The sequence below is a fragment of the Pteropus vampyrus genome, unplaced genomic scaffold (genome assembly GCF_000151845.1).
Source record: "Pteropus vampyrus isolate Shadow unplaced genomic scaffold, Pvam_2.0 Scaffold464, whole genome shotgun sequence".
Classification (NCBI taxonomy): Eukaryota; Metazoa; Chordata; class Mammalia; order Chiroptera; family Pteropodidae; genus Pteropus; species Pteropus vampyrus.
Window position 1 is genome coordinate 144,660 of NW_011889245.1, and position 16,156 is coordinate 160,815.

A 16,156-nucleotide genomic window follows, 5' to 3' on the forward strand; every position below is an offset into this window, starting at 1 on the left:
CGAGCGGTCCCCACAGGACGCACGTAACCTGGCCGTGCGCGTGTCTGTGCGTTCGAAACAGAATCGTGGGCGTTGCATCTGGGAACGAGATCAGCCTAATTCACAGGGCTGGTCTCAAGGGCGCGAGCACCCCGCCTCCTGCATGTCAGTTACGAGTCAAGGTCATCACGCTTTGGCCCAGTCGCCAGGCTGGTCCTGGGCTGTCGCTTCCCTGTTGGCGAGCCGGACGGGCCCTGGTCCCGGGCGGGCACTGGCGGGCACTGGCGGGCACTGGGAAGCCGGTGAGCAGCGCTGGCTTTCCTGGGGAGTCCGCATCGGTAGGGCATCTCCGACCAGGCCAGGGGGAGGCGGCTGAATCTCCAGACGCTGTCGTCAGGGTACAAGGAGGGACTTAAGAGCCGTGGCCTTGGTGTGCTTCACCAACGTCCCACGTCCAGCACTGTCCTTCGTTTCTAGCTGGAGCTGGTTCTGCGGGTGGGGCTGGGGCCACCTTGAGGACGTCCTCAGTGTCCTGTGCATCTCTCATGCGAGCGGGAGGCGGGCGGGTTAGGGAACCTTCATTTTTCTCCTGGGTAGCGATGGCGAAGCTGGGAGGGAGGCTGGGTAGCCTGCAGCCAGAAGCTGCGTTCTTCACCGCTGACTTTCAGCCTCTCACCGGGTTATCGTCTTTCTCGCAGTCATCTCGTGTGGGAGCCTGTCCTTCCCCCCGAACGGAAACAAGATCGGGACGCTGACGACTTACGGGGCCACGGCCATATTCACGTGTAACACGGGCTACACGCTCGTGGGGTCCCACGTCAGAGAGTGCCTCGCGAACGGGCTCTGGAGCGGTGCCGAGACGCGGTGTCTGGGTAAGTGGGGCCAGCCCGGCCCTCGCCAGTCCAGTAAGTACCCAGAGCCGGGCGGGGGGGAGGCATGCGCGACGTCGCGCTGCAGACGCTCAGCCGATGTGTCGGTCCCGCCTGCAGGCCACTGCCTGACCCCTTTACGTGTCCGAGGGCGTAAAGAACTGGGTGTGCGTGCATGTGAATGTGTGCACGTGTGTGTCTCTGTGTGCGTGCGTGTGCACATGTGCGTGTGAGCGTGCACATGTGTGTGCATGTGCGTGTACACGTCCATGTGTGTGCGCGTGTGTGCATGTGCCTGTGTGTGTGCGCGTGTGTGTGTGTGTGTGGCCAACAAAGGTCACAGCTCCTTAAGTAGACTTTTTCACAGACTGCTGAAGATATCACTGTTCTTGTGTTTTGGAGACACAAAAACGAATTTCATAAATATACCTTGTATCTTTTAAAAATTATAAATTACGTAAGTTAAAGGGACATTAATATCGAGCAACGTGAGTACAATGACTTGTTTAAAATGGCATACGTGTGCAATGACTTGGCCTTCCTTTTTCCCAAAATTAAAAATGTTTGCATGATAACTTCTAAAACTTGAGTTGAAATTTTTTCCATTGAAAAACCTTCTGAGTAAATGCATGAAAATTGTTGAATAAGCAGCTTCGAGTACAGTGATTTCTAATGAACCCTTCAGGTCCCTGAGTGATTAGCAAAGTGTTAACTGCCCTTGGTCTCAAGCTCTGCCTCGCCCTCAGGAAGCTGGGGCTGACGGGGCAGCTGTAGAGGCTGGAAAGTTTCGCCCCCCCCCCGCCCCCCACGGGCTGTGACCACGCCCGGAACCAAACCGGGCCTGCGACACTGACTAGCACAATTATGATCTTGTCACTCAGGAGAGCTGGAGGAAAAGGGAAGGAGGTGGGTAGCAACCCCGGCGAGAAGCAGCCGGGGCAGTGTGGAGGGGGCTCCCCCGACCCCGAAACGCCCCCGCTCCTGCAAAGCCCCGAGTGCGCCCGAGTGCGCGCGTCAGGGGCGTGCGGTCCATCCCGTGCCCGGCAATCGCCGAGACGTCCTTGGACGGCGCCTGGTGCTCCACGCTGAGAGTCACCCGCGCTTCCGAAGTCTCCGTGTCCCCGAATGCTCCCCGGAAGCCGTGTGGCGTGGAGCCGTGTGGCGTGGAGCCGTGTGGCGTGGAGCCGTGTGGCTGTTCTCCCAGAGGCAGCTGGGGGTCGGGGGCTCTTCCCGGGGAGCTTCGGTGACCGAGGCCCGGGCCGTCGGAGGGACGTGCGTCTCTGCCATGAATCGTGACGACGGGAAGAAACGCAGATGGGTTGGCGCCTCGCGGTTCACCAGACGGCTCGCCTCGCTGGTCCTCGCGGTGACGGGGCCGGGAAGGCGGAAGCTGCCACCTCGGCGAGTTTGCCGGCGCGCTCGATGCGGGGGACGGTTCGGTCGGGGGTTCCGCTTGAGTCCCAGCGGTGCCAACACACACCTGCGCCTGTGCCGTGGTCCCCGCTGCGGGTCAGGACCGAGGCAGCGTGGACGAGGAGCGGCCGCATCGCCGGTCGGGTGACGGTGCCCAAGAGCGAGGCGTCGGTGGCATGTGGTGACTTAGGAGCGTGTGGAGGAGGGGGTGCTCAGGAGAGAGCGAACTGAGACCGGAGGGGAAGGAAGATGCCCAGATCGTAATGCGTCAGCGTCGGTGCCGTGGGACGTGGACCCAGCGAATAAGGGACAGAGAAAATGGCCAGGACAGAACATCCGAGACGGAGAGAAGCAGTTAGAGAAGAATTAGGAGGAACACGCAGCTGCGTATCTAAGAATGAGCAGTAAGTGTGGTATAAATGCTTCGAAATATTTAAAAAGCCAGTAAACACAGTTCCACAGCTGCCACTGGCTCCTGAAGGGTCGAGATGTGACACGCGGCCCGTGGTGGTGACAGCCTCATCTTCCTGGACAGTGGATTTGCTGGAGGGCGCGCGGCAGTGCAGCCAGCACAGACGTACATCCGTGGGACCCCGGAGGTTGTGTGGGGGACGAAGCAGGGAACGCGAGTGGACGGGCCAGCAGCCGGGACAGAGGCGAGGTCCACGCCCGAGAAGCCTCTGGAAGGCCCGGGAGAGAACGGGAAGGGACTGCCACCGTGAGTCTGGCACGGACGTTTGGCGGGGCAGGGAGGGGACGCCCCACGGGGTAACCAGAAGCCTTATTTCGACACAGTAATTTTGAACGATGTTATTTATGGGTGACTAATCGATAGTCGTGTTTGAATGTCATCCTATCGAATCCATTAGAACACGTGGATGGCGCTTATCACTTCTGTTCACAGACAGGAAAAAAAAGAGCGAGGAATCTGTCCAGCATCGTAAAGCCAGTAAATGTCAAAAACAGCATCGAAAGCCGGGCAGTGTAACCACAGAGCACAGACTCGGCAGCCTCCGGGCGTGCGACCGGCGTGTCTGAGCCAGCGCGTGCTGCTTGGCCTCTGATTTCATTTCTCAGGAACGGAGGCCGGCGTCAGGGTGCTGATTCTGAGCGGGGCGGGGTTTGTGGGGAACTCAGCCCCAGTGCTAGACTCCGCCCGACCCCAAGGCACAGGCCACAGGGGGCTTTGCGCCTCGTGCCCTCACCTGGCTGACCTTGTCCTTCACGCAGGGCGGCCCCCAGGACCGGAGCTTAACACTGTTGCCAATATCCTCTTGTCCTTTGAAATCTTCCTTCGTCTTTGGCCGTGATTACGAACGTCTTGAAAGTCGCTCTGGGTTTCTGTCAAGCTAAATGACCTTGGGTGACCTTCAGGCCCATCTGGACCCTCTGAAGGTAAACCGGACCATCACAGAGGGAAGGCGACTTATGATACAATGAGGACCGTTGGTGAGGATGTTTTTTTTAAAAAGCCAGAAAACAGTCGATAAAACCCCGTGGCTTTACCTCTAAAAGAGATGTCCCCTGGGCAAAACCAGACAATCTCAGAACTCTGACCTTGAGAAACCAAGCGCCCCGTGGGGAGGGAGAGGGAAATCCCCCAGGGAGACGGAGGCGGTTGCAGCCGATGGTCGGCGATAAATTCAGTCCGCAAGCAAAGCAGCTCTCCCAGAACGTGTCTACGAGAATGAAATGCAGGTAAAAACGAGGGCCGGGAAGGTCAAGTCCACCGCACGCTGGGAACGACGGGAAGTCGCCCAGCCCGGGAAGATGCAAGGGCCGCGCGCAGGTCACGTTTGAAACGAGAGCCTGTTTCGCGCGTTGGCGTTGGCATTAAGATCATGGATGACAGAGACAGAGCAGGGGGCTCATGTCTCTTATCCGGTCTTTTCTGTCAAGGAGGATTATTTCGACAATACAAAGAGTAGAACGTGCTTTTATCCCGGAAACCAGAACCCCGAGGAAGAGGAGTCTATCGACGAGGACCTCAGTTTCCAATGGAGTCGAGTCTTCTCCCCCGGAGAACTGTGCCCGAGCAAGCCGAGGGGACCCCCAGAGACTGCGAGCCGCCAGCCGTGCTCCCGTGGGCATCGTTAACAGGAAGGACCCCAGAGCAACGCACGGATCTGGCGCGATTTCTCCCACAAAAGGGAAGGAAGTTAGCCGTCAGAAACTACGGATCTGTTCACTTTAGGACGCACAGAGCGGATCATCCAAAGTGTTATTTGTAAGATCTTTGGTGGTCTGTATTCACGAAGAGCTAATGTAATTTCAGAAAATAACATGCAAGTCTGGACCCATCTTCGGCATTATGCTTAGGTGGGGATTTAGAAATAGTCTTTAGAAAGGGTGTTTCTGAATTTTTGGCAAGGTGAATATCGAGATTTTCCACGATAACTCTAGTTATCGTGAGAGTGTGATCCGGGCTGTGTGTCGTTGGCTTTTTGTTAATTGCCAGCCCAGGCCGGTGGATGTGCTGACCACAGATGTCTATACTGACATCTGTAAGTTTCATCAGCGCTCGATCGGTGGGGGCCAAAAACGAGAAATAAAAACAAAATTACTTACATCTGCCCAGGCCACGGAGCAGGCTCGCTAATGACGTTCGTGGTGCGTATTTTCACTCTTCTGTTTGTGATAGCGAACACCACGCACAGAAAAAGTTCTCAGACGTAACGTTAAGAAATATCTCCTCTTATTTATTATCTAACGCGTCAGATCCGGCCAGCAGCGCGGTGCAGACAGAGGCAGCTGTCGACTGGGCGGGTTTCACGTTGGCTTCTGTTGGACCCTGGGCCCATCGAATCCATGTCCACTGTGCTTTCCGTCACAACGCGAAATGCTTAGACAAAAACGCCCTCCCAAGTCGGGGGCCGTTCTCGCTTATTTTTAGGGTCACTAAAAAGACGGCTTTTGCCTGAGTTGCTGCTCCTGCTTCATGGAGAACACGACACGTGCTTCTGGCCGCGGCACTGGGGCTGTGCCCACGGCTTCTCCAGGAAGAGCAGCCAGGGCCCCCGGGGTCACTGTGGCGCAAGTGTCCCAGTACGGGGACGAGCCGTGCTCCCCCACTGCTTCTCACGGCTGCTGACGGCCGGAGGGCTGTATTTAAGGAGAGGAGGGTGACTCCTTTGCCTGAGCTCCCAGAGGCGAATCTGTGCTGGGTTTGGGGTCCCTCGTCCGAATTCTAAGCCAGAACCTTTGGGAGAGGATGGAGAAGAGAAAGCCAGACCCCGTGTGCAGACATCGCGATAGCTAATCATCAGGCAAACTAACGGACACGTGCGCGAGCTCACTCTGCCGACGGCTGAGCCCACGCTTAACCACGGCCGCCGACCGTGCATGGCGACCGGGCTCCCCCAGGGTCCTGTGAGTTACCAAGGACACAACATTCACCGTCTGTGCCGTGCGGCGCTCGCTGGGCCGGAGAACCCAGCACTCAGAACCCCGACCCCACGTCCGCTCAGGGGAGGTCCAGGGCCCCTGCTCCCCCGTTTGTCTCCCCGTGGTCGTGCGTGGACCCCGGTAGTGAACACACGGGCCAGACGAGGTCGTGCGTTTGTAGCCCCGGCCGCCGGCCGTGGACACCTGCATCCATCCCGTGATGCCATGTGTGTCATCCAGAGATTTCAACACATAACGATGCATCACCCCCCGCTTCGTTACCTCTCAACCTGTAGTATTCGAGATGTCAGCGACAGACGGAGGCAGCTGCCACACAAAGAACACTGTCTCTGTGTCACTAGAAGGTTCCGCTAGTGTTTAAGTTTGCGTCTGCTGCACTGCAACAACCTCTGCAGAGCTGAGCTTCTTCATGACTGATATTCTGGTGACATCCCTATGACCAAAGTAGCTCAATGACATGATTCAAAATAATATCGTGGGACCATATATTTTCATAGTTCTTAGAAAATGGAATTAGAAAGTCTCCTTCGAATGCCTTGCATTTTCTGATAGATCCATATGAAAAAACAACGCATCATGATAATGCTCATCGCCACAAAGAGGTGGTGCCAGAGATGGCCAGCTGTCCCTTATCGTCACCACGCAGTCTGCAGTGCAAAATTCAGACCGTCGAGGTGGGAAAGGTGAAGTAAACAGCCTGTGCTACGTTCTCGCTTTGCACACGCACGGCCGGCGACTGGGGGGCAGCGTCACGGAGTCGTCCCCAGCCCCGAGGATGTCCGTCTGTGTTTCTGAATATTTTCTAATGACGCCCATTTACGCCTCAAGAAACATCGCTCTGGATGTGAAGGTTAATGGGATAGGAGTCTTTTTAAGGAATCTACACTCTAAGGCATAACTGAGATAAACGCCAAGCACCTTGAGCAGAGTCGGGGTTACCGAATGGCAAGAGAGCGCCCCAAAGGAATGCTCCAGAAACCGGGGAGGGAGCAACCGAGCAAGTGGCCAGAAGAGGGGTGAGGTGGAGGAAGCCACTCCAGTAATCAGGTGGCATTTCAACAGGTGAAAATGGACACTGAGGCCCGGAAACTGGCCGCCGCATGGACACAGGGCAGAGCGGGCTGCCTGGTGCCTCGGGAAGCTTGGCTGACGCGGACACAGCGCGTCCTGGACTCTGCTCCTGGTCTCGCCGGACGCCGAGGGCCTGGACTGACGGGGCCACGTGATGTTGGAAGATGATGCATCCGCTCTGCAGACGCCTCCCCGGGGGCAGGAGCGCCCGATGCTGGTCAGGGGGCTGAGAGGCCGCTCCGGGAACGCGCAGCGATGGGACGTGGGTGAGAAAAACAGGTTCAATCTGCGGGTTCGAATCAGGACACGACGCAAAGCATCCGGCTGTCGGGCGCTGTCCGAGGCTAGTGCAGGGTCTCCCGTCACGGGCGACCCCGGCATGAGGGAGACATCGAGCTGCGTGTGGAGGGCAGTGCCCACCCCGGTCTGCGGACATCCGCACACACCGGCTTTGGCCGAGGCGCCCGTGCAGATGAGCGGGGAGGAAAGCTCAGACACCTGCCACGTGACGGAGGCGTGACGCCTGGCAGACCTTGGGCCACGCGAACGGGGACACGGAAGGTGACTCCGAAGGCCTCGGGGACTCCCCAGATCCTCGTTCCTTGGCATCCGATGCGGCTTGTGGTCGTTGCTCCCGGCCCAGGGGCGGCAGACAGATTCGGCAGGCGCGTGCTTTGCGTGCGAGGGGCCGGGCCTCCCTCGCTGCTGCTGCCAGGCCCACCGGCGTGGCCTCGTGACAATCACACGCCCTCTACGACACCACGTCTCTGGCTTGGGCAAGTCCCTCGGCATTGCCCCTGGAAACGGAACTTGGAGAAAATAGAAGTCCCGTCTGTCCGTCCGTATTCAAACGCAGTCCTTCAACGTGCACAGACCTGGAGATTTAACCGCCCCGCAACCCCCACCGCCGAGGCCGATACGCGGGCGCCGCACCTAAGGGGGCCTGAGCCCCGGCATCCGGGGACCGCTCACTGCCCCTCGGGAGGAGCTGGCGGAGAGCCCTGGCAAGCCTGCCAGGTCACCTGACGCTGGCCCGAGGCCAGGGCCGTGGCCGGGATGGACAGACGCAGAGGTCACACGCCCGACTCTCGTGGATGGGGGGGGTCTGTGAGGCCCTTCGCTCCGGTTTCAGGCAGGACCCGTCGCCAGAACGCAAACGCCAGGGTTCAGTGTTTGGTTTGTAAACTTTCTGGACGTGTAGAAATTCATTTCGTTCTAATCCTCGAATTGATATTTAATACGATACAAACGGGCACAGGGAAGAGGTGACCTTAAAATGAGAGGCCCTGGGGAAACGTGTTTGCGCGCAGCACGCGAGGTGACGTTCGGACAGGACAGAAGGCCGGTGGCAGCGTTTCCACACCGAGCAGTGCCGGGCTCGGGGTCCGTCTGGCACAGGCACACCTGTGACGTGGGAGCTGCATCGTCACGGGGCCCACGGGCGCCGTGGGTTTCTACAGAGTAAGTGAGAAAATGACACTTTATTCCGTCTCCAAAGCTCGGACTCTCTCTCTCTCGAACTGTGAAGCCTATGAGGTTGGAGGGGGCCGGGGCCGCGTGACTCGAAGCGGGACATAGAGAGAAGCGTCCACCCCGGCACTGGGGGTGAGCGGACCTCGAGGGGCAGGGGTCCCGCCACCGTGGCCTGGCGGGCTCCGGCTGCATCCGGGTCGGGCGAGGAGACGCACAGACGGCCCAGGAGGCTCGGGCGGAGGGCGCCGGTGGCCATGGCTCACGCAGAGCCTTGCGAAGTCCTTGTCCGTCAGGCAGCCCTGTCCGTGGAGCTCACCTGACACTGCGTTCCGGTCCACCGCGTCGGCACCTCTCAGCTCCCCGAATGTTAACGTTCGCCACGACTTCATCTGGGGCTTTTCCTGTCCCCCCTGCCCCGAGCACGCGTCTCACGCGCGAGCTCAGCCGCCCCGTGGTTTGGGCCTCCGTCCACGGTCTCGTCTGTCCTGCAGCCACTGCGTCCGGTCGCCCTCCCCGAACTCCAGCTCCCTTCCAACCGATCGAGGCCGGCTGCGCCCAGACGTTGGTCCAAGCCCAGTTCGAGTGCATGCACTCGAGCGCGAGCTGCTTTTCCGACCCCGTCCTCCCTGTGGAAAGGCACATAGTTTCCCGCCCACCGAGTCTCTCGCTGGAAACTCCCGGCACCCTGTCCTTCCCTGCCCGTGTTCGACGGTCCCGAGACCCCACTTTCCTTCCTTCTGGCTTTTATTCACATATAGAGCAACAAAGCCGAAAACGTGAAATCCCAAAAATAAGTCAGAAAAATAAGTCAAAACAGTGGGGAAACGCCCTTCAACAGCTTTATATTTGCGATATTACTCATGTCGTCCATACTTGTTAAGAAAAATAAACAAAGCTACATCAAACTGAAAACATAAACGGGAAAAGTTCTGACACATTTTACATCCGAGGCCGTTATTGCCTCGGCGATAAAGGCCGACGCGTTTTGAACGTGGCCCTTTTACGAAAGGCGGGTTCTGCACCATGTCCTTACTGGTCTCACCTGTGTCCCCAGCTGGCCACTGCGGCTCCCCGGACCCCGTCGTGAACGGCCACATCAGCGGAGACGGCTTCAGCTACCGGGACACGGTGGTGTACCAGTGCAACCCCGGCTTCCGGCTCGTCGGGACCTCCGTGCGCATCTGCCTGCAGGACCACAAGTGGTCCGGACAGACGCCAGTGTGCGTGGGTGAGCACGCCCCTGACGAGCTCCGCGGGGCTCCCCGCAGCCACAGGGTCTCGGTCGTGGCACAGACGTGCTCCGTCCACACAGCAGGTCAGACAGAGGGCTCTCCTGCCAGGGGCAGTGGCCTGTGGGCGCCTCCCTCCCCTCGACTCCCTCCCCCTCCGCTCCCATCCCCACCCCCTCAGACGCCAGTCCCCATCCCCTCCAGACGCCAGTCCCCACCCCCTCCAGACACAGGTCCCCAGTGCCCAGTGGCTGCACTCACTTCCCTGACCCACCACAGGGTGACTGAGGTGGACACAGCTCATCATAGGCAGCCAGGACACTGAGTCTGAGTCTGCGCTGGCTCTGTGGCCCCCGAAATAGCCGCGCGCCCTAATCTTCTGTGTGTTTGCGTTTTTACCTCCGGCTCATCAGCACGCAGAGGGCTCTGTGAGCCGCCCCTCCTTCAGCAGAAAGAGGGCGTGAGCATCGTCCTCAAACTTTATTACCTCAAAAATGAGTATCGCTAGTGTATTTAGACGAGCTTGCACCCTCTGCTGCAAAATTTGGTTTAAACAAATTGTAGTTCTCCTGATATGTTCTTTATTTCCCTGTGAATTAAGCAAAGGGGATGTCGATGTAATTATAACATGGCGACAGGTGCCATCGTCTGTGACAGTGCGGTGGCCAGTGCGTAAGATTCAGGAGTGACGGCTTTGCTTAGAAGAAAACAAGATGAATGAGGAGAAACACCAGCTTTTTAACTGCCATGTGTTTCTTCCGAAAGGTCCGTGCAGGTGGCTTCGTGCTCTACGTTGCTGGAATTTCGAGCATGGCAGAACGACAGCTACATTTCGAGGGATCATACAATAAGGATTGTCAGAGAAAATACTACTAAGCTTGCACAATTTTTTTTTTGCTAATTTCATGATGTTTAAATTGATATTGAAATCACTCATACGCACACAATATCGATTATCGACCCAGTCCCTATAGCATTTCAGAATGAGAGTTTCGCCAAATTAGCTGTTGTGTACTAAGGAGAAAATATACAAAAGCCGTAATTAATACAAGAATTTAGTATCTCTTGGCTTTCACTGCTTTATTGGAAAATTACTCGGCATTCCATCCTTCTGCGAGTAGGAAATAATGGTTATGATGAACGGAGACCATTTTCCAGGTGCAGATTATTTTCCACAGTTAGGATCACAGCCTGCGGGCTCAGCCCACGGTCCCTTCCCCAACACCCTCTGCCCACAGACGAGGCGTCCGCTCAGCTGGAAGCCTTGCCACGTGCCATCTGCCTGCCCCACCGGGGAGCAGTGCCCACCCACGGAGCACGGGGGCACGCTCGTCCTGGGGGCACGCTCGTCCTGGGGGCACGCTCGTCCTGGGGGCACGCTCGTCCTGGCGGTGACGTGGCCTGTCCCCCCCCCACAGCCATCACGTGCGGCCACCCCGGGAATCCCGCCCACGGGCTCACGAGCGGCACCGCGTTCAACCTCAACGACGTGGTGAACTTCACGTGCAGCAGCGGCTACGTGCTGCAGGGCGCGGCCCGCGCCCAGTGTCGGAGCAGCGGCCAGTGGAGCAGCCCTGTGCCCACCTGCCGAGGTAGGTGGCTGGGCCCACCGTCCCCTGAGCGGGCCGGCTGCCCCTCGCACGCACCCCTCCGCGGCCGCCGGCCCGTGGCTGCACAGACGGGCCCTCCAACGAGCCAGGGTTCTCTGCCTCAGGGACGGCGCATCCCCCGTTGCTCGCCCGACCCCGCGTCACTCCTCAGGTGTTTGGCATCTTGGCCTTGAAGCTTCTAGACTGAAGGGTGTATTTAAGAAGTTTTTATTGCTTTTCGATCTCCTTTTTAAAATTCGTTTGTTTGGTTTTTTTTAATTGTCACATAGATCTAGGCCAAACTCCGAATTTCCCAGACGTGGCCGTTTTGTGGTTTCTGTGTTTCCAGGCACTTGAGCTCCCGATAGCTAAGATTTCGCTTCGGTTTCTGTCCGTTAAAACACCTTTGTGGCAGTAGAGCCAGGGACCACAGCTCCTGCGTGGACAGTCACCCTCCCCACGGCAGGTGGGACCAAGCCGCTCTGTGCTCACGGGGCTTGTGTGAGGCCGGCCTCCCAGGCCGCTGAGTTCCAGCACAAGCGTCCGTGGCTCCGGGAGCGGACGCCTGGCCAGGCCCATGGCCCACGCTCCTGTGCGGACGCCCCGCCCCCCGCCGGCTCGGCCGTCAGGGCTGGTCTTGGTGACACAAAGTCCGTCCACACCCCAACTCCCATGTCCGGCCTCCACAAGCGTGCGGATCCGCTCCGTCCCTTTATTTAATGATGGCACATTGACTTAATTCGTAGTTTCTCATGCTTTACATCCGAGTTCACACGTTTTAAAATGACATGTAAGTTTAGTGCATAGTTAAACTAGATGTTGATCTGGACAGCAGAAAATAAGCAGCATGTTCTGCGTATCATGTTCCTGAGGCTAAAACGCCATCGATTCTGGTTTCTTTCCCATTTTCTGTTGAATGGGTAAATGATTTTGTGATTGAAGTGAATTATAGACTCACGCAGCTGTTAGGAATGCTGCAGAGACCTTTGACCCACGTTCCTGTGAACCCGGGCCCATCGCAGCCCGGACGCTGACGCTGGCACACGCGGGCCGACGGGGAACAGCCAGCAGGGCGAGGACCCCGGTCCCCGTCATCACCCGACACCGCCCATCCAGGTGCCACTTCTCTGCCCCTCCCACTGGAAAGATGTCAGGTGAACGTGGGTAAATGACACTGTGCGGCCTCGGGACGCCGGCTCTGCCCGCTCGGTGCCTGGGGTCACTCTCTGCAGGGCCTTCGGAGTGGCCGTGCGGGCACCTGGGGGGCTTCGGCCGGCCTTTCCCTGGGTCCACGTGTTTCTCCTGCTACAGCTGGTGCGTGGGCCCCATCTTTGCTTTTACAAAAAGGAGCATGTTTTTATTAACAGTTAATTAATTGTAATCTATACCTGTGAAACCTGTTATGGGAAGGGAAATGGCAATTTTAAATAACGGCTGTTAGAAAAATCTTCCAGTTCTTGGTTGGTTTTTAAAGAAATGTTTTCTCTTCCGTGGGATCGTGCGGGCTAATTGGTGCCCGTTAAGGTCTTCGGCTCATTTTTCAGATGGGATTTTTGTTTCCCTGTTGAGTTGAAGGGTCTGTGGTTTGTCTTCTCGTTTTCTGGACGAAGCTGTCTTCAGAGCTGAGCTTCCAACTTCGCACTTAATTTTAAAAGCCGCCCGTCGGGACGTGCGTGATGGAGGCTGAGGGGCTGGGCAGGTCGTCCCCGAGGGTCTGAGCAGGTAGAGCCAGGTTCAGCGCTGCTCTCTGTGGTCGGTCACCGGGACCACTCGGCCCCCTGGGCACCGCGGGTCCCCGGGGCTGGCCTGTCCAGCGCCTGCGTGCTAAACAGGCCGTTGTCCTCTCCAGTCTGTCCGACGCCCGTCGAGCGATAATTGCTCTCACCGCACAGGTCTTGGTCACAGTCGCACTGTAGACACGATGAGCCGTGGAGCCTCAGACGTGCCCGCCTGTGCTCCGTGCCCACGGTTTGGGGTGTTCTTACCCGAGAGAGTGTGAGTCTGCGTCCTGTTAACCCAGGGTGGGTTTTGAGAGCACAGAACGTCATCCTATGCACACGGAGGGGTCTCAGAACCCTGCCCTGCCCGCCCGGCCTCCTGTCCAGAGAGGAGTCGGTGGCGGGGGTCAGCTCAGGGACCCCTGGGAATGAGCCGCACTGTGCGCTGTGGGGCAGAGGCACCCGGCCGGGCAGTGTCCTGGGCAGTGTCCTGGACCACGTCCTCCCCGCTGTGACAATCGCTGCTCTGTCCCGTGGGTGCCACAGGCGCTCGGCTGGCACCGGGCACTGACCAGGGCAGGTCCTGCGCGTGGCTCCTTCCCGGGCCGGTCGCCCAGGGCGGAGGCCGCTCGGTCGGCCTTTTCCTTGCCGTCCTCTGCATTTGCCCTGCACGTGCTGAAGGGGCCACGTGCGTCCACGGGGCCCACGACCCACCGTGCTTCAGGCCTGAACGGTCACACTCGAGTGAAAGCGCGATGTGAGCTCCCTGCGGCAGGTCCCACGTTACCGTTTCCATAACGAAACCTTGAACGAGGTGCCTGATTTTAAGCTTTACATCGAAGACGCCTGTTGTCAGGAGACCAAGGCGTGGGCCTTGTGGCCCAGGGCAGCAGCGGACCCGGCAGGAGCAGAGTTCCCGGGGGGCCCGGCTGGACGGCGTCCCCTGCGGGCTTTGCAAAGCGACGGGGGGTCCGCCTCCACCTGCCTGCCCGCCACCTGTCACCGTGGAGCGTCCCTGACACCATGGCACGTGCTGTCTCTTCCAGTGGTCAACTGCACGGACCCGGGCTTCGTGGACAATGCCGTCCGCCACGGGCAGCCGAGCCCCGCTGAGAGCTTCGTGTACGGGACGAGCGTCATGTACCACTGCAAGGAGGGCTTCTACCCACTGGGCTCGTCCGCCCTCAGCTGCACGGCCACCGGCCTGTGGGACCGCTCCCTGCCCCGGTGTCTGGGTGAGCGAGGGTCACGGGGGGTGCTGCGCACACAGCCCTGTAGGAACACGGGCTTCTCATTTCCAAGTATTCAAAATCTCCACCCCCTCGCCCCATCACAGGTTGTACTAATTATTATGCTATCTTTATGGATTGGCCAGAAATCACAAACAGAACTCAAACCAGTTTGGGGGTGGCGGTGGGGGACACGGGCATGCTCGCGGGGAGAAGGGGACCCGGCTCTGGGGCACCCCGGGGCTCCAGGGCTCCAGAAGGGGACCCGGCTCTGGGACATCCCGGGGCTCCCTCTGTCCCGGGCTCCACTTCCTTCCGCTGGTGTCTCTCTGCCGCCCGGCACATGGCCGTCTCCACGGCTCAAATGTGGGCCCGGCGGCCGCAACACCCTGGACCAGGCTCGGCAGTGCTGCCTGGGGCTCTGGTCCCCACCTGGACCCCGAGTAGCTGAGGGCGGGGCGCCTCCAGGGCTTGTGGCCCGCCGGGAACCCCATAGATGGCCTCATAGCGACCCCCGCCTGACCGGTGCATTTGGGTAGGGCGTGGGGGCGCTGCCCCTCAGGGTGGGGGCGCTGCCCCAGGCAGACGCGACGCCCGCCGTGGCCCCGGAAACCGTGCTCATCAGCGCGCTGTCGACCGTGAGGATTAACAAGATCACGTTTTCGGTTGATGTTGTGTTTGTTTTTGCTTCAGCCAAATAGCTAGTCTGTCTTTCTTCGCCTTGAAAACGCATGTTGTCCTTGAGCTCAGAAAAGAATCATCTTGTTAAAACAGAGCCTGAAATTTAGGGAAAGGGGTTCCTGTCCTCGGCCTTTTAAAAACCAGCCAGAAACCAACAGCCCTGAAAGCGAAAACCCTGTCTTCCTAAAGCTCGTCCTGCGGGCATGAAGGAAGTGGGGCTGACGACTGCGTTACGAATCGCATTTGCTGGGAAAAGGGTGCTGGCCATTTTTCGCACTTACAATTAGAGCGTTTCGGCACATGTCAGACTGGTTGGCCCTGCAGGCTTTTCCCTGTCCGTCTGGCCCTTCCTCAGCCCCCCAGTCCACGTGGAAACTTATCTCTAATTCCGACGGTGACAGCACAGCTTCCCTGGAGAAAAAGAGTGAATGTGACCAAAAATGCATCTAAAACTGCACCACGCTCTCCATCAAATTATATCTGCTTTGTGGTTTTCTCTGCCTTTACACAGGGGCTTCGTTCAGAGAAATTAGGTTTTTTTTCTTTTTCTCCCCAAACATTTCTTTCGAGCCTTCCATGGCTCGCGTGAGGCTTCCATTAGTTCTGGAATGAGCCAGTGTGCCCCAGAGCTCCAGACCGGGCCTCCACTGACTCGTTCACCTCGGCGGCCAGTCCGGCCACGTGTGGTCAGTAGCGGTCGGAATCACCGTGCACACGGGTGGGCACACAGGTCCGCAGAGGGGCCAGGCTTCTGCTTCACTGATTTTTTTCTGTCTTTTATTTCTCCTGGAACTGGTAATTTACCACTCATTTCACTGATACAGCTCAAATTAGCTTCTTTTTAGGCCTCTATCTAGATCCAGTCATGGTCTCTGATGAATGGAGACAGCATCAGCACAGAGCCAGCTTTTCACGCCAGCTTTCCGGCCGATGGCACTTTGCAGCTGCCAGGGGTCAAACACTGTCACTCTAGGATGGCGCTCAGTGGCCTTTGAATAATTTGTTGGGAACTTGAGTCCAGTGAACTGTCTGCAAGTAGCGTACGTGTCCATTATTAACCCTAATTTGGGACTTTATAGAAAGGGAGAGAGAAATCTTCATTATCCTATATTAATCTGGTTTTCAGAACATGTCATTTTGACAGATAATTTATGAATTGATGATGGGCCTGATCTGGTTTAATTTTAAGAACATGTATGGGAATACTAAGATTGTTTTTAGAATAACTTGAGGAACAAGATAATTTATTATTATTATTATTATTAATATTTCACTTAAACTTTTGAAACTGCTACCTAGTCAAAGAAAAATTGTTAGAATGGTCTTCTTAGACCTGTGAACTAGAAGAATGAGCATATTTGACTGAGTCTTTTCCCCAAGCAAAGTATATGATTGTCGTATTAGCTGAAGAAATAGGGCAAATAGTCTTGATGGATCTGTGTCAGTTTCTAACATTTCGAATAATGCTGCACATTTGGAATACAGTTAAGGGTGATGGAA

The 16,156-nt window shown here is 57.4% G+C and overlaps 1 protein-coding gene across 1 annotated transcript in view; it reads left to right on the forward strand.

Moving 5' to 3' along the window:
- The window catches only part of LOC105306913 (CUB and sushi domain-containing protein 1-like), a 185,200-nt gene that overhangs the window by 123,214 nt on the left and 45,830 nt on the right, over positions 1–16,156 (forward strand). The window contains exons 29-32 of the mRNA XM_023524454.1: positions 678–851; positions 9,265–9,438; positions 10,858–11,031; positions 13,793–13,981. Coding sequence (XP_023380222.1) covers positions 678–851; positions 9,265–9,438; positions 10,858–11,031; positions 13,793–13,981 — 711 coding nt within the window. The remainder of the gene's footprint in view (positions 1–677; positions 852–9,264; positions 9,439–10,857; positions 11,032–13,792; positions 13,982–16,156) is intronic.